This window comes from Rhinatrema bivittatum, chromosome 12 (assembly GCF_901001135.1).
Source record: "Rhinatrema bivittatum chromosome 12, aRhiBiv1.1, whole genome shotgun sequence".
NCBI lineage: Eukaryota > Metazoa > Chordata > Amphibia > Gymnophiona > Rhinatrematidae > Rhinatrema > Rhinatrema bivittatum.
Window position 1 is genome coordinate 17,874,426 of NC_042626.1, and position 17,973 is coordinate 17,892,398.

The 17,973-nt window shown below is 45.5% G+C and overlaps 1 protein-coding gene across 2 annotated transcripts in view; it reads left to right on the forward strand.

Annotated features, from left to right (window-relative positions):
• The window catches only part of ILRUN (inflammation and lipid regulator with UBA-like and NBR1-like domains), a 56,106-nt gene extending 47,854 nt beyond the window's left edge, over positions 1–8,252 (forward strand). The window contains exon 5 of one of the 2 annotated variants that reach the window (XM_029572822.1): positions 4,307–8,252. In XM_029572822.1, coding sequence (XP_029428682.1) covers positions 4,307–4,342 — 36 coding nt within the window. In that variant the 3' untranslated portion in view covers positions 4,343–8,252. Of the gene's footprint in view, positions 1–2,949; positions 3,012–4,306 lie in introns of those variants that run through there. The other variant, XM_029572821.1, reaches the window with a different exon arrangement.
• Positions 8,253–17,973: the final 9,721 nt, after the last annotated feature.

Genomic DNA, 17,973 nt, shown 5'->3' on the forward strand with positions numbered 1-17,973 from the left:
AGCTGTCAGCCTGTGCCATTCAGTTGGCATACTTTCAATTTGTCGAACACTTGCAGGGTTGAGCGGTCCGAATGATGTCAGACACACGACAACTGTGGCTTACATCAATCGTCAGGGAGGAACCAAGAGCCAGCAAGTATCACAGGAAATAGCCCAACTCATGGAATGGGCGAAAGTACATCTTCAGGAGATCTCAACTTCACACATTGCAGGAAATGACAATGTATGAGCTGACTTTCTCAGCAGACAGTGTATGGATCCAGGAGAATGGGAATTGTCAAAACGAAGCATTCCATCTCATAGTAGGCTGCTGGGGCCTCTCATTTCTAGACTTGCTGATGACATCAGACAGTGCAAAGGTTCCTCGCTTCTTCAGTCGCAGGAGAGATCTGAAGTTTTTGGCCACTCATGCAGGAGTGGCCGGAAGGCAAGCTTTTATATGCCTTTTCCCTATGGCCCATGTTGAGCGGAATGATTCAGAGGACCAAGAGATACACAGAGTTGTTGCTTCTTGTGGCACCAGATTGGCCCAGGAGCCCGTGGTACGCAGATCTGCGGAGGCTCCTGGTGGACTCTTCTCTCTGATTACCAGTCCACAGGGATCTGCTATGGCAGGTGCCTATTCTTCTTGATCTGACTCTATTTTGTCTTACGGGTATGGTCCTTGAGAGGGCTCAGTCGCTGAAACATGAATATTCCACTGCTGTGAATCTACCTTGCTTCGAACACAAAAGTTCTCCTCTTCCTTTAGCCTATGTTTGGGTTTGGCGAGTGTTTGAGGCTTGGTGTGAGGAACGAGGAGTACATCCTCGTTAGGTTAAGATCCTTCTTATTTTGGATTTTTTTTCTAGACATGTTGATTAAGGGCTTGGCTTTTGCCTGTTTCCAAGGTCAGGTGAATGGTGAACCATTGTTGACTCATCTGGATCTGACCCGGTTCTTGAAAAGGGTGAAGCATCTTCATTCCCTCTTGCAGTTGCCGGTGCTCTTGTAGAGTCTTAATCTGGTTTTTAGTTTTCTGGCGGGTCCCACCTTTTGACCACTGCATAGCCTCTCCTTGAGGTTACTTAATTTGAGGACGGTGTTCTGCGTGCAGAGTTTCCAAACTGCAGGCTATATCTTACTGCTGCAGCCCTTAGCTTAGGATTCCTCACATGTAATGGCTAATTAGGCTTGACTATTGACGGGAAAAAACAAGTTTACCTACTGTAAATGGTGTTTTCCTTAGCTAGCAGGATGAATTTAGTCATGAATACCCACCCACCTCCCTGGAGAGCTGACTACATAGCTTGAATCTGATACTGACTGAGGAGGCTTGTGATGCAACACCCACGTGGGAACTCTCGTACATGCCCAGTAGAGCTCAAAGCTCTACTAGCTAGGAGAGATTAATCTGTTCGGTGATGTCACCCACATGTAATAGTTAGTTCATCCTGCTATCTACAGAATACACCATTTGTGGTAAGCAAACTTGTTGTTTACCCTCACAGGAGGCTAACAGGTTCTTCTTAATACTTTTCTCAGAGTTGTAATCTAATACATGGGGATCAATATATTTAAGCATGGTGCAGGAGATGTCTATTTGAACTGGAAGTCAAAACTAAAGTGGAATTACCATCAGTATAGATTTTCCCCATTGTGTTACTTACCTCATTAGATACAAATAGGATATTTTCCTTGCTTTCTTCTACTGCTACTACTAAACATTTCTATAGTGCTACACAACATAGGCAGCACCTTCTCTCTGCTAGTACTAGGATGTATCCCACAATGCACCTCTGTAACATCAGTGTGCTTTTTCTTCTGCAGCCTGAGAGCTGCAGTGTTTTAGTGCTCCTACTGCATGTCATGCTACAACCCACACATCTCTTGCTACTGCTCCATAGCTCCTTTCCCCACCCCCAACCAAGACTGTCAGTTCTCGTTGTCTCTTGCTCCTCTCTCCCCCACCTTCACCCCACCCTAGCCACTGCTTCTCAAGGCTCTCTTTCAACCACCACTACCACTGCTCCTTGGTATATCATCCTTCAGCCACTACTGGCATCTCTCCATGATGCCAGTATCACTGCTTCTCTCCCCCTCCTCTTCACCATTTCAAGGTGCTGTTCCTTGGGCCTTCCCTCCTCTAGCCACTGCTCCTCAAGGCCTTTCCCCTGCATGCAGTCACTACTGATGCCTGTCATTGGGGGCTCCACACACCCAATGTGCCAGTGCTGCTGCTCCTCTAGTCCTCTCCCAGCCTTCTGCCACTGTAGAAAAGGGACCTACCATTCACAGCCTTCTTAGCTATTGCTACTGCTAAATCTTTCCCCTGAGACTGGCCCTGCTGCCTGCCTCATGCATACTTCAACATTACTCTCTGCATCAACGGCAGGGGGTGGCAGGAAATTCAAATCAAACAGTTGCCAACAAGGGCCCTGAACTTGGTGGTCGATGAAACAGATAAGTATGGGAAAATGAGTGTGGGAGCTTGCTGGGCAGCTGGACTGGATGGGCCAATTGGTCTTTTTCTGCCGTCATTTCTATGTTTCTACTCCCAGTTTCCTGTAGGAGACTTCCCCAATGGAGCCAAAATACACATATGTCCATGAACTTTCCAGAGCACTGACTGACAGCATTTTTATCTAGCAACCATTGCTGTGGGAAGTAAGGAACAAGAAACAAAGATGTCGGCTCACCAGGAACAGGAAAAACACTTTTTTTGGCAAATCAGATATGCATAAAGTATGCAGAATTGTAGAAAGGTAGATCCCAGTTAAGCCAACATTATACCTAAACTTGATGGTACTTCCCCTTTCAAAAGCATTGCAAGCAATTGGAATGAGTTGCCTGGAATCTAGACCTCGTACTGTAAATCCTTAAAGCAGATCCAGGCCCATTAAACATGCCGTCCGCTGGATTCTCAAGGTCTAATTTATTTTTCTCCTTTTTCCTTTCCATTTCTTGCAGAGTTTCCATGGCGCTTATCCCTTTGGACAGTCTTAAAATGGGTATTGGCAAGAAGAGCATTATAACCGAGACTGAGAATCTGGGCCGGGGGGGGGAGGGGGGAAGGAGGAGGGGGAGGGGGCCTCTGCCGAGGAGTTCTGGGGGGAGGGTTGGTTCCTGTGATATCTTTGATAATGCGGCACAGATCCCTTTCAGCCTCCACATTCTGGGGAAAGAGGAGGAGGAGGAGGAGGAAGAAAAAGAAGAGGAGAAATGAAAATGAAACCGTGCAAAAAAAACAAAAAAAAAAAACCACAAAACAAAAAAACAAAAAAAAGCCTGAACGATTGGAAACTGGTTGTATCGGGGGAAAAACAAAGCCTGCATGCGTGAATGTTGCGTTACTGGCGTGTGCCATTGAATTGTTATCAGGAAGAGCATAACACAAACACACACTATTTTTTTTTTTTAAGTCACAGATAATTAAGGTAGTTGAAGAATTAAAACAAACCAGAGAGAAAGAAAAAAAAAAAAAAGCCATCTTTAAAAGAAACAAAACCCACCTTTCTTCTTTTTTTTTCCTTACAGAGCGATTGTAGTTTGAGGTCATGGTCATTGTTTGTTTTTTTTGTTGATTGATTGGTATTCTTACTATTTGAAAGGGACAGCATGTAGTTTTTTATTTTTCTTATTGGAGGCTGGTTTGGTGCTTGTAGGGGGAGAGAGCCGCATTCACGACGCCTCCGGTTCCTTCGGGAGGCGCGATGAGCGGGTTTTTCGCTGGGGTGGGAGGGGAATGGGTTCTCTCGATGCTCTGACTGGCAGAATTTTAATCACATCGATTGGTTGTAGCGCTCGCTGAGGTTTTAGACTTTTTTTGGATGGGGGTGGTGGGGTTGGCACCCCTGCAGGGGGTCGGGGGGAGGGGGAGGAGGGGTTGAAGACATCACTGTTCTCTAGCTTTTATTTGCCCACCTTTGTAATAAAGAAATTAACTTGTTCAGTTTTCTCCCTTAATGTCATGCTCGTAAGATTCACGTAGGGTTTTCATTTCTGATTTGCACAATTCCCCCCCCACACACACCCACCCCCTCTGGCCTACAGGTTTGAAGCATCTCTGTTTCCTACAGATTACTGTCTGTGGAATCAAAAGTGCCCCTCCCTCCATTTCCCCTCCTATGTTCAGTTGCATCTGGGTGTGATGTCCCATCTCAAGATCAGCCCCAGTAGGGTTTATAGAAGTGAGCGCCTTTTAAAGAATTTATATTGAAACACATCAGTTTGTGACAATGAGATATTTGTGTGTGGCTTGTTCTGCAGCTTCCATGCCTATTTTTTTAGTGAAATATATATCTATATATTTTTTTTTTTTTAACAGTCCCTTACTGCAGTGAAAGGCCCTGTATGTGGCTAAAGCATCATCAGGCAACCGGGTCACTGTCTGGAGATGTTCCAAGCAGGGGAAATGCATCAGGAGCTTCTCAAGGCGTTTCCTTTCTACAGCTGCAGAAGATCGTAGTTGAATTGGTAAACAAAGCATGGGTCACCTAGAATAGAACTGGCACAGATGCCTCTAAAGGACCATATGTAGTGAGCTCCTGTTTAACCCCCTTTCATTCCCCGCACCAGTAGGACACTGCATTTGTTACATCTGTTTCGGCAGTACCTGTGTACCTCGCTGACTTTCTGGTACCCGCGGGAACACGGAGAGTGTGCGTACATCTCATTATTAAAAATGCTCTCCGTTTCCCGCAGGTACTAGAAGGTCGGCGAGGTACGCGGGTACCTGCTGAAACAGATGTAACGAATGCACAACCCTACCCACCAATAGAAAAATTGCTTGTTTTACTGACGGGAAACTATTTTTGCCGTCCTTTGCTTCTACTGATGCTTGAGCACTCCTTAAGTGACATTTTATTTGCAAAGATGAGGCATTTTTCTCATTGCCATCAGGAACGGGTAGAGAGCTGGTGATGCACACAAATACCAAATACAAAAGCATCTTGAGAGCAAAACCAGGCAAAATGTTAAGAGAAAAATAATACCCCTTTATTTGGAGAAAGCCGTATATGTGTACGTGCATTTGCCTTTAACCACCTCTCATTTTAATAACCTGATGTGCCAATATAGATGAGTTCACTGTGTCCACCACAAGATTTCAGAGGTAGGTCAAGGCCTGATATTCACCTGCTCTCATTTGAAGCCATTTATTATTTTTCGATTCTTGAAATTGTTTAGCTATGTTTGCAAGAAGGTCAGCAGTGACCTTGGACTTGCTAGATCCAATCTCTGTGTGCTGGCTACGATCTCATGCTTTGTGAACCAATCTGATCTCATTCCGCCTGATGCAGCTTTTGTGGCACAGCCTGAAGAAGCTCAGACGTAAGGACTGTGACATTTGTAACGGATAGAGGACATGTGTTAGCACCTGTTGTGTTCGCTTTCAAAAATATTTTTTAGTCCACAGATGGAACAACTTTATTTTAAAATGAAATATTGTGCAGCCATGGATGAGCCATAGAAGGAACTTCCCAGCTACATGTCTGAGGCTGCAGAGACCAGGCAGAATGTCTGAGGGTGAAAGGAATTGATGGATGTCATGGTGCAGACCTTTTGAAACTGTAGGACTTGCCTGTCAATGTCTGTCTGGTGGGGAAATGTCTTCTCTTAGCCTGTGAATTGTTTGAGGTAGGAGGAAGGGGGGGGAGAGAGAGAGGGGAAATGCTGTCTGCCAAAGATAGGTGTGTGTGGAGATCTCTTGCTCCTTGCCCGTCTCGGACTAGAGTGACTGCCAAAGATAGGATAGTGCACACCTTTATTGCATGTCTCCTCTCCCTGTTGTGTAATAGCAGTGTGTCAGCCATGAGCACTTGTGTGACTGTGCCCTCTAGCTCTGGCTCTGTCCTCTTTTAGGGTTCAGTGGAGTAGCTGAAGCTAGTCCTGGCCACATAAAGATTAGACACGTGTTCATGTTGTGTGTGGTGCAAAAGCATTCTTTTTCTATATCTCATATATTGTGGACATCGCTGGTCTCTGTGCAGCTGTCTGCCAGTACTGTGACTGCTGGCTTGGAGGCGGGGGGGCATGCTTTTCTTTGGTCACTCTGCTATTTCTCTTGTTAAGAAGTGGTATTTTGCATGGATCGTGTCCCCTTTCTTTGTTCATTAGTTCAGTTTCAATCAGTTTAAGTTTAGAAGAGAGAAAAACATTCTGTCTGGGAACAATACAGAGGGGGAGAGCATGGTGGAAACGCCAGTCAAATCCAGTCTGGGAAAGCAAGGAACTTAAGCTAGGCCTAGCAACTTCTCCATGAGCAGGAGACCCTCAGTCTGGAAGTTTTTGACCTCAATCTGCTGAGCACAGGCAGCTGAAAGCTTCCCTATATTACCCCATCACTGGCAGTAGTGCTTAACCTCTTACCAGACTTGCTTTTGTTTGATGTCAGGTTGGTTTTGCTTCACTTTGCCTTGCTTGCGAGAAAAGAAACCTGAGACAGCCCTTAAGCTCCCATTGTTTTGCACTGACAGCTCGTGGCTGTAGGAGCCAGTTTAGTATCGGCCTACTGTGCTGGTGCCCAGTAAACACTGATTATATCCTGACCTAACCTAGTAAAAGGGATGTGGTCCTAACTGAGCCACTCACAAACTCTCCTACGGGTGGTTTCCAGTGACTGAGAGAGGGAGGAGGGTGAGACTCACTCCTTGAAGCCAGGGCTTTGCAGCAGGTTTCTACAGTGACCTTTGCCCCTATGCTTTGCTCCCACTCAAACAGGATAAGCCTATACTTGCTGTCTGGGGAAAGTGGGCTGCCTTTGATGGCTGGAACATTCTCAGCCTGTGTGTGTACTCCCCTCCGCCTCTGAGCCATCCGAGAGGGCACTGCACCTCCCACTTCTGTTTCTGGCCTGACTGTGAGAAAGATGTGTGCTTTACACTATTACCACGACCAGCTTGTCACGGTCAAATACCGGAGATGGCCCGGTGTGTGCGGGAGGCCTCGGGTTCGATCCTTAAGTTGGGACTTCCTGTCTCCGGGGGATGCTGCGGGGGGGGGGAGAGAAGGGAGTCGTGGCTATCGCTCAGTGGTAATCCCTAGTGACCAGGTTCAGGGCCTATGATTACAGGTTCAGGAAGGGGGGTGGGGAGAGGTAATCCCTGGGCAGTGGCAAATGAAAGTTCATGGTGCTAGGATTTCAGTCCTGTTTCTGCTGTAGCTGGAGGTCCATAGGAGCAGGAAGAAATTTCTGGGTGAAAAAAAACAAAACACTGGAGATGCCAAGAGCCAAACCCATCATAGGGCGAGTTCTGAGCATCAGTTTTTCATGTTATCATTGGTCATGCAATATATTGTAGCAGACACTGCTATGCATGGACCCACAACGCTCCCTCTACCCCTTGTGACTCTTCCCTTTGCACTGAATGCCAGCTCATGCTCTTATTTTTTTTTTTTAAAGGGGGGGGGGGGTTATGGTGGTTCATGTGTTAATTAGTTGCTAATAACTGTAAACAATGGGGGCTTTGAAACTGGCCACTTTCCTGCTCTATGACATTGATCCCCACAGTCTTGTTTTTTTTCACACTTGATACTGCAGAGAAAAACTCACTTGTGAAGCTCAAGCTGTGTTCTTTCTAGAGCTGAGGGATTGCTCAGAGAAGATTAAATGAATATAAATGCTGAAGGTCCGTGGGAGGGAAAAACTAACTTGTGGAAGGCAGTGAACCTCCCCAGCCCTCTCGAGACTAGTACGGAACATTTGGTGAACATTTCTGGAAATGCCGCATCTCTAGAATGAACCCACTCTCTATTCTGTTTCTACAGTGCAGGAACGATTGGATGATGCAGTAAATGGCAGGTCCTACTCAGGAGCCTGAGGGAGTCGGATGTAAGAGGATGAAGCATGAATCCTCTGGGCTAGCAGCTGTGTCATGGTGGGGAAAGGTGAAGTTAGGTATGCATGCCAGAGCAGGGCACTGTTGACAGCAGGCTTCCACCGGGCCGTAGAGCTGCTTAGGAACAATGGCCTTGGTCCGTAAAGGGAAGCTTTCAGATGTGATTCGCTGATGCTGGAAATTGCACGCTGTCCCTGCGCCTTGCTTTCAGTTTGTCGGGATGTGTTTGTTTTTTTTTCTCCTTTCCTGTGTGTGTGTGTGTGGTTGGTGCTGCTGCCTGTCATTATTATGGTGGGAGGAGTGCATGTGCAGTGAGCAGAGTGCTGTGTTGGGTCTGAGAGAAGTTCTATGATAGCACATTTGGGGAAATATTAAAAAAAAAACAAAAACACAAAAAAAAAAACAGCAAAAGGAAGCTGTTCCTTAATGTATAAATGAATATTTGTACGATTAAATTAACACTGAAAAAAAAAATCTCTGCCTATTTTTTTTTTAAACTTGCAATTTATTTTGGCATATACATATATATTACAAACTTGCAGGTCCTAGGAATACAAGGCAACAAAATGGAGACACAACCATGTTCTACACCCCTTTTTAATTTGAATAATTTAAATCCATAGTTTGCCAGTGCTAGTATGGACCCCAGCTTTTAGTATACAATGGGGGCTTTCAAACTGGCCACTTTCCTGCTCTATGACATTGATCCCCCACAGTCTAGTTTTTGTTTTTTTTTCCACACTTGATACTGCAGAGAAAAACTCACTTGTGAAGCTCAAGCTGTGTTCTCTCTAGAGCTGACAATCTTTAAGCAAGACCATGCCCTGGCAAGGAAGCAACAACCAGTAGTACTTCCCTGAAATGGATTATCTTCTATGAACCAAAGTATCCTGTTCAAGCTTACATTTAGGACAAGTGGGAGAATTAACCTTTATATATCTTTTAACATCATCAATAAAGGAATGGTGAGGTAGCTTAAACCTCATTTCTCTCATGTTCATGTCAATATTAACTTTGTGTACTGCTTTAAAATATTTTTTTCATGTCAGCCAGAGACAGTTTGCCAATACCCTACTCCAATACTTGTTTAAAGAATCTAAATCATGTTTTAGAATTTGTTTATGCCCAAGCCATTGTGATATTTTCTTCTTTACCACAGCTTGTACTTCTTTTACAAAGAACTGTTCTTTGTTAAAAGCTTCCTTGGTTCATTTTAGGGAATTCAAATAATGCCAAGGTTGTAAAAATGCAAAAAAAAAAAAAAAAGTGATTACATAGTTTGCAAGGAGGGGAAAAAAGTATACTGTCTTCATAGATAAATGTACCGTCTTCCTAGAAATCTATAGCATGTCGCAAGTCAAAATCCCACCAGCTGAGAAAAATAGGATTATATTCCAAGCCTGTAAAAACATCTTTATTATCCATCTGTGGCAACATCAAGGACACATTAGTGGTTAGACCCCATCACCTTCAAAACAAGCACCAAGCTAACATGCGGGTTTGTAAGGGAACATTCTTTTTACAATCTTATTTAACTTGACATCATTTGCATGTATTAAATATAGTGGAGACCAAGGATAGACCATACTGTCCACTAATCATCTTTCACAGTAACCATAGATATCTGTAAACTACTCACCAACAAAGCACAGCTGATAAGTGGTGTGTTAGAGCTTAAGATCAGAAAAATCAAGGCTGCCAAACTCTTTACATTACTGATCAATTTGTCACAACTAATCCTACCTCGTTTGCCATACCAAAAAAAGTTGAGAAACAGGGACCTAAGCAAAGACACGTCACTTCATAAAAGCCAACAGGGAGCATCTGTAGTTTATAGAGAATTTTGGGAATCACCATTGTCAGGAGTGCACAACACCCTATAAAGGCAAAGGGAGATCCTGCCATGTATGCAACTGTTTTTTTTATGGAAGAAACAATCTCAGTTACGGTAAGAGAGGTAAGGTTGCATGGAAGCCAAACCCTTAAATACTTCAGTTTACCCTCAACCCATGTAAATAGGCTGGTATCATTCCAGGATCTTGGAAGGTCTAGATATAAGGCCAAGGCCTCTTGATTTATTAAAGTTAATATTTAACCCAGCAATCAAAATTGAGAAAATGTTTGAGTACAGGAGCACCCTAGGAGTATTCTCTTGGCATACCAACATCCATAATAGCAGGTGCCCCACCAGCTGGCTTATAGAATTTTCTAAGACTTCCCTGAATCGATTCAAGCATCACGCTCTCCCACTCTGAACCTATGCTACAGGCCAGTTAATCTGACATCTGTGGTGAGTAAATTAATTGAATCATTGCTAAAACAGAATAGTTCAGTTTCTGGAATAGCCACATGGTTCTACCAGAGGTAGGTCCTGTCAGACGAATCTGATCAATTTTTTAAATTGTGTAACCAGAGAGTTGATCAGGAGAGAGCACTGGATGTAATGTATTTTGAGTTCAGCAAAGCCTTTGATACTGTTCCTCAAAGGCAACTTATAACTAAACTGAGTGCTCTTGGTAAGGACCTCAGAGTAAGTGACTGGGTTAGAAACTGGTTGAGAGGAAATTGAAAGGGTAATGGTAAATAGAGTTCACTCCAAGAAGAGAGGTGTTTAATAAAAGTGTGCTACAGTGATCTGTCCATTCAACATAGTTTCGTAAGCAATATTTTGGAAGGACTATCGGGAAAGGTTTGTGTTTTGGCAGAAACCACCAAAACCTGCAACAGTGAAGACACCCAAGAAGGTATGGAAAACACAAGGTGAGATCTAATGGCACTTGAGGAATGGTCTGGAGACTGACAGAACATTTAATGCTAAAAAATGTAGGGTAATGTATTTGCGCTGCAAAAATCCAAGTCATGGTCAATGGTCTTCATTGTAAAGATTATAGGGACAGACTTAAAAATGTAAACACATATCCTAGAGGAAAGGCAAGATAGAGGAGATATGATAGACATTTAAATATCTCCAACTATCAATGGGCCTTGTTATGCTTCTGTCTGCTGTGCGGCCTCCCCTCCTTCAGAGAATTCCAGTGAGCCCGGCTCTGAACTGTACTCTCCAGCATGTCCCTGATTTCTTGCCTCAGTCAGTCCTACAGCTTCTGCCCCACTATGGGATCTCCATGAACTCACTCCCTTGGCTGGCCAAGCTTTTCTTGCCTGTCTACACTATGCCCAAACCACAGTCCTATTTAACCCTGTTTAGCCTCTGCCTCAATGCTTCGGCGTCGAGTTCCTTTCAGCTCCTTGCTCTAGCCACGTCTGGCTTGTGGCCTTACCGGGCTTTTCCTTGCTTCACCTCGTGGTCTCCAGGCCTTCTGATTTCTGTTTTGCCTGGTCTTGTGACCTCTGGGTCTACTATCCTCAGCCTTCTTTGTCTTTTCCTTGTGGCCTCTGGGCCTTCGGGCCCTTCCTCGTTTGTGCCATGTTTGGACCTCTGGCTTAGCCCTGAGGCCTCTTTAGGTCTCTTCCAAACGTTAGGTCTCTTTCTGTCTTGCCCTCACAATGAGAATCAGCCGACTGTCCAAAGGAAGAAGCCATAGGGGGCAGACTCGCCCTATTCTACCGAAGATGGGTCGAGATAACTTCGGAAAAGTGGGTCCTAACCATCATTCGAGAGGGGTACTACCTGGATTTCCTCCGGACAAATTTGTGGAATCCCTCTGCCACGACCCCTTCAAGAGGGTGGCAGTGGAGGCTATGCTGAGCAGATTACTGACCCTAGAGGCCATAACCCCAGTGCCTCCACAAATAAATACTGGACATTATTCCATTTATTTTATCGTCCCCAAGAAAGAGGGTATGTTCAGGCCCATCCTGGACCTCAAGTCTGTCAACCACCACCTGCGGATTCCCTGCTTCAACATGGAAACCCTATGCTCCGTAATAAGAGCTATACAACCGGGAGAGTTTCTCACATCCTTGGATCTGTTGGAAGCATACCTACACATCCCAATCCATCAAGATCATCAACGATTCCTACACTTCAAAATCCTGGACCGTCACTACCAGTTCCAGGCACTACCCTTTGGGCTAGCCACAGCACCTCGAACATTCACCAAAATCGTAGTGGTGGTGGCGGCAACACTGAGGAAGGAAGGGATCCTCATACACCCTTACTTAGACGATTGGCTGATCAGGGCAAAATCCTCAGAGGAAAGCCACCAGGCAACCAACAGAGTCAAAACTCTACTGGAGAGCCTCGGGTGGGTGGTCAACACAAACAAGAACTGTCTGCAGCCCCCACAGTCGCTAGAATACTTAGGAGTCTGCTGCGACACCAAAGAAGACAAGGTCATCCTAACACCGACAAGAAGGTCAAAACTGAGAAACCAGTTGCAAACCATGCTGAGCGAACCTCGCCCCACAGCGTGGGATTACCTGCAAGTCCTCAGGCTCATGGCATCCACTCTGGAGGTAGTACCATGGGCACGAGCTCACATGAGACCCCTACAACGCTCCCTCCTATCGCGATCGAATCCACTGTCTCAGAACTACACCGTACGTCTACAGCTCCCGGGCAGAGTTCGGACCCAACTATGATGGTGGCTACAGGACGAACACCTGAGCCAGGGAACAAGACTATCCTCACCGACCTGGACCCTGCTCACCACGGATGCCAGCCTACGAGGATGAGGTGCACACTGTGAAGAGCTAACCGCCCAAGGGCAGTGGAACGCAGAAGAGTCGGGATGGAACATCAATAGCCTAGAAGCCCAGGCAGTCAGACTAGCCTGCCTACGGCTCGGTCACAGACTCCGAAACAAAGCGGTCAGAGTCATGTCTGACAACGTCACAACGGTGGCCTACATCAACCACCAGGGAGGAACCAGAAGCCAACAGGTGTCCCTGGAAATAGACCCACTAATGTCGTGGGCGGAAGGGAACCTCCAGGAGATCTCTGCTGTCCACATCGCCGGGAAAGACAACATCATAGCAGACTACCTCAGCAGAGAAAGTCTAGACCCAGGAGAATGGAAGCTATCGCCGCAGCATTCCAGCTGATAGTGAACCAATGGGGAACACCAACCATGGACCTCCTGGCAAACTGGTCCAACGCCCAAGTATCCAGTTACTTCAGTCGCAGGCGGGAACCTCAGTCCCAGGGGATCGACACCCTGGTGCAGATCTGGCCACAGGAGACTCTGTTGTACGCCTTTCCGCCGTGGCCCCTATTAGGTGGAATCATTCACAAGATTGGACTACACAGGGGACCTGTACTTCTTGTGGCCCCGGACTGGCCAAGAAGACCGTGGTACGCAGACATGCGAAGACTACTGACAGGGACACCCCTGCCACTGCCTCCACACAGAGACCTGCTACAACAAGGACCGATCCTACACGGGGATCCAGCTCTGTTCTCTCTTACAGTCTGGCCATTGAGAGGGCTCGCTTGAGAGAGAGCGGATACTCGGGGGCTGTAATTGACACACTACTCCGAGCTCGCAAGTTCTCTACATCTCTAACATACATAAGGATTTGGAGAATCTTTGCAGCCTGGTGCGAGGACCACAATATCATACCACATGTCAAAATTCCTGCAATATTGGAATTCCTACAGAATGGCCTCTACAGAAGGGATTGTCCCTCAACTCCATCAAGGTACAGGTGGCCTCATTGTCATGCTACGGATCCAAGCACGAGGGCAACACCATAGCCTCTCACCCAGATGTTTCATGCTTCCTAAAAGGAGACAAACACATCCAACCCCCTCTAAAGTAGCCGATACCTCTTTGGAACCTTAACCTGGTCCTGGATTTCTTAGCAGGAACCTCTTTCAGACCTCTTCGCGGCCTATCTTTTCGACTACTTACATTGAAGACAGCCTTCCTGCTGGCAGTTTGCTCAGCCCATCGTATATCCAAGCTACAAGCACTGTCCTGCCGGGAGCCGTTCCTCAAACTCACCCCGGGAACCATCCAGTTATGCACAGTTCTGTCGTTCCTACCCAAAGTGGTGTCCCACTTCCATATCAACCAAACCATCTCGCTACCATCGCCAGATGAGCATAAGGATTTGGAAGAAGCTCGGAGTCTACGCCACCTCAACATCGGCAGACTCCTATCCAGATACTTGGAAATGTCGGATCCCGTACGGAAAACAGACCACCTATTCGTCCTCCACAGCGGGAAGAAGCAAGGGAAAGAGGCCTCACGAGCACCCATAGCCTTGCTGGATCAAAGAAGTCATCAAGGCGGCCTACGTAGAGGCAGGCAAACCGCCGCCGCTACAAGTCAAGGCCCATTCTACTAGAGCCCAGGCAGTGTCCTGGGCAGAAACCAAGATGTCACCTGCCGAGATTTGCAGGGCGGCGACATGGTCCTCAATCCATACCTTCTCCAGGTTCAGGCTCGGGAAGACACAACAGTTGCAAGAGCAGTACTAAGTGGGTCACGGACAGCCTACCACCCAGTTCGGGAGTAGCTTTTATACATCCTATTGGTCCTGAATCCATCTGCTACACGCTAGGAAATGGAGAAATTACTTACCTGATAATTTTGTTTTCCTTAGTGTAGACAGATGGACTCAGCATCCCACCCACGGCTGCCGTTACTCATGAAATGCTCGAGTGACTCAAGGGTAAGCCATGCTTTCCTTCATCTAGGTCACCCATCCTACCGGGTGTTGACGTTTCCTGGTTGAAGACACTGGCAGTCTCCAGCTCTAGCCAAATTCAACCTAATCAAGTTATAAAGTTTTAAATAAGTTATAAAGTTAGTCAAATTAGTCAGTCACACATATATCCACAATGCTTTTCGAGGAGAATACTGAAGAGCTGCACTTCCTGCAGGGGTATATGTACTAGGGCTGACGTCAGATTGAAATCTGATCCATCTCCAACTGCTATCAGGAGTACACTATACCCATTTGTCCTGAGTCCATCTGTCTACACTAAGGAAAACGAAATTATCAGGTAAATAATTTCTCCAATTTTGTTACTGTCCCTAGATAAACTCAAGGACATGGAAGAGTATTGTCTCCTGTGTTCCTTGGATGGCAAGAGATTTGTAGCAAGGTATCTGGAAGTTTCAGAACTGGTCTGAAAGACCTGTTTGTCCTTCAAGGGGGAAGGAAACAGAGTGAACCAGCTTCGCGGGCTACCGTAGCTCGCTGGATTAAGGAGGTAGACATGGGTGCATATGTGGATGTTGAAAAGCCATTGCCTTCTCAGGTTAGGGCTCATTCCACTGGAGCTCGGGCAATGTGATGGGCGGAGGTTAGCTTGTTGTCTCTGGTCGAGATCTGCCGAGCAGCAACGTGGTCCTCCTACACACCTTTCCAGGTGTTATCACCTAGACATACAGGCCCAGGAGGACGCAGCCCTTGCATGTGTGGTGATGACTGGACCGTGGGCAGCCTCCCTCCCTGTTCAGGAGAAGATTTTGTACATCCCATTAGGCCTGAGTCCATCTGTCTACACGCTAAGAAATGGAGAAATTACTTACCTGATAATTTTGTTTCCTTAGTGTAGACAGATGGACTCAGCTTCTCGCCCTTGGCTGCCTAATGATTGTGTCTCAGAGCCTCCCGTGGGGCTTAAAATCCAAATGGATTTTCTGGTAAGTGTTCATCCAGTCCCTAGATTGGGGCACCTATGTTTTACTTGAGTTCAGTGTTTGTTGTTGGTTGAGTACAATTATGGTTGACCGTTTTTAATCATATTTTTAAATCAAGTTTTTACTAGTTTGTCCACAGTGACTTTTGAAGAGATTACTGGCAGGTTGGGGTTACTTCAGGAGAATTAATTAATTTATTTATTTATTTATTTATTTATTTGCTTTTATATACCGACATTCGATCGAGATATCACATCGGTTTACATATAACTCGGTGAATAGGGCAGGGACTGCCTTATTTTACATTGTAACATTTAACATGGAAACTTTCAAGGCTAACATTGTAATAAATAACATGGTAACTTGTCTGGTAACGAAGGAGATGGGAATAAATATTAACAAATTAAAATATGGGATAGAAGCAAAAAAGAGTAACATCTATAGGTCATAATATAAGTGCGGGTTTACATAGGGATTAGGAAGTTAGGGAGAGTAAAAAGCAAAAAAACAGATAACAATGCAATGAGGGTTAATAACTATTTACATGGTGTTGGGGTGGCATCATGATAAGTTGTTTGATTAATTTGTAACAGGTTAGATGGCAGGGAGTGGCTTGTGTTGGGTTTGGAGGGGAGGAACTCAGGTGGGGGCGGGAATTATATAGAGGGAGGATGGAAAGAGTAAGAGGGGGGAGGAAGTGGAGGTGGGGAGTTAAAACTCAAGGAGGGGGTTGAAAGTCTGGCGGGAAGGCTTTTTTGAATAACCAAGTTTTAAGTTGTTTTTTGAAGTTTTGGGTGGAGGGTTCGTTCCTGAGGTATGATGGAAGTGAGTTCCATAGTGTTGGGCCCGCTACTGATATGGCTCGTTTGCGGGTGGAGGTAAGGTGTTCTGTTTTGGAGTTAGGGACCGTGAGGGGCCAGTGTTGGAGGACCTGAGGTTTCTCTGTGTGGTGTATGGGCGTATTGCAGTGTTTAGCCAGTTCATTTTGTTGTTGTTAATTTTTTTATGGATGAGGGAGAGGGTTTTGTATTGGATTCTCTGACTGAGGGGTAGCCAGTGAAGTTCTTTTAGTGTGGGTGTGATGTGATTGCATTTTTTAATGTTTGTGATGGTCCTGACTGCGGCGTTTTGCAGAATATATATACGGTGATGTCAGCTTCCTTCATCTCCATCTGCTGGCAGGGGGACACCTAACCCATTGGTCCTGAGGAAAACGAAATTATCATGTAAGTAATTTCCCCAACAGGTCTCTCAACTGAAAGGAGGCTCTGGAACGAGGGGTAAACTCAGGTGTAATCTAAGAAAATATTTACAGGGAGCGGTGAATTAATGAACAGCCTCAGTGTGAAGGAGGTGGAAACAAAGACAGTATCTGAATTTATTTTTTGTTTTAATTTTTAAAGTTTCAAAATGAATTACATCGTATAAGATAACTTGCAGTGAGAAAAAATTATATTGAATCTAATGAGAAAACAATGAAAAGAAAACACAGAACATGAAACAATGTATTCCTAAAACTACAGCAGAGGGAGAGAATAGCTAAGGAAAAATTAATGAAAATGTCACTATTCTTTAAAGAGGACATAGCTAACTTGGGGGCATAGCAGTAGCACCATTAGCTGAAACCAACCTATTTTGAAAGAAAGCCTCTAATTGTACAGGATCTGTAAACACATATTTGGCTCCAGATTAATTAGACACTTACATGGAAATTTTAATATAAAAGAGGCAGCTAATGCCATTATCCTTGGCTCCTTCAAAAGAAGTACTCTCCTAGGCTGTGTCTCCTTTACCACATCAGGAAAGATGGACCTTACATGACCCATAAGGTCAGTATCTGAATTCAAGTGAGCATGGCCTAAACACAGGAGATTTCTGAAGAACCAGAAGGAATTGCAGAGCTGAGCAGTTGGTGTAGATGTGTGATATGAGGAGGGTGGTGGATTCCTGAAATGCCCTCCCAGCAGAGGTGGTAAAGACGCAAACAGGCAATGAATTCAAAAGGGCATGGGGCAAACACTGCAGATCCCTAAAAGCTTAAAGAAAGGGATGGTATAACATTTATACATGAGGGTAGCCTGTACGGATCAGCAATTACTACCCATGAGGGTAATGCATGAAGTGGCTATTACTACCCTTAACAATAGGGGTAACCACAGAGTGAGAGTTACTACCCTTAATGGAACGCTTTGGGGTAACCACAGAATGGCAATTACTACCCTTCACAGAACGTATGGGGATAACCTGCACAGAGCGGCAGTTACTACCCTTAACAGAATGCATGGGGGTGACCTGAACGGAGCGGCAGTTACTACCGTTAACAGAAGGCATGGGGGTAACCTGAACGAAGCAGCAGTTACTACCCTTATCAGAAGGCATGGGAGCACACTGCACAGAGTGACAGTTACTACCCTTAACAGAAGGCATGGTGGTAACCCGAACAGAGCAGCAGTTACTACCCTTAACAGAAGGCATGGGAGCACACTGCACAGAGCGGCAGTTACTACCCTTAACAGAAGGCATGGTGGTAACCCAAACAGAGCTGCAGTTACTACCCTTAACAGAAGGCATGGGAGTAACCTGCATAGAGCGGCAGT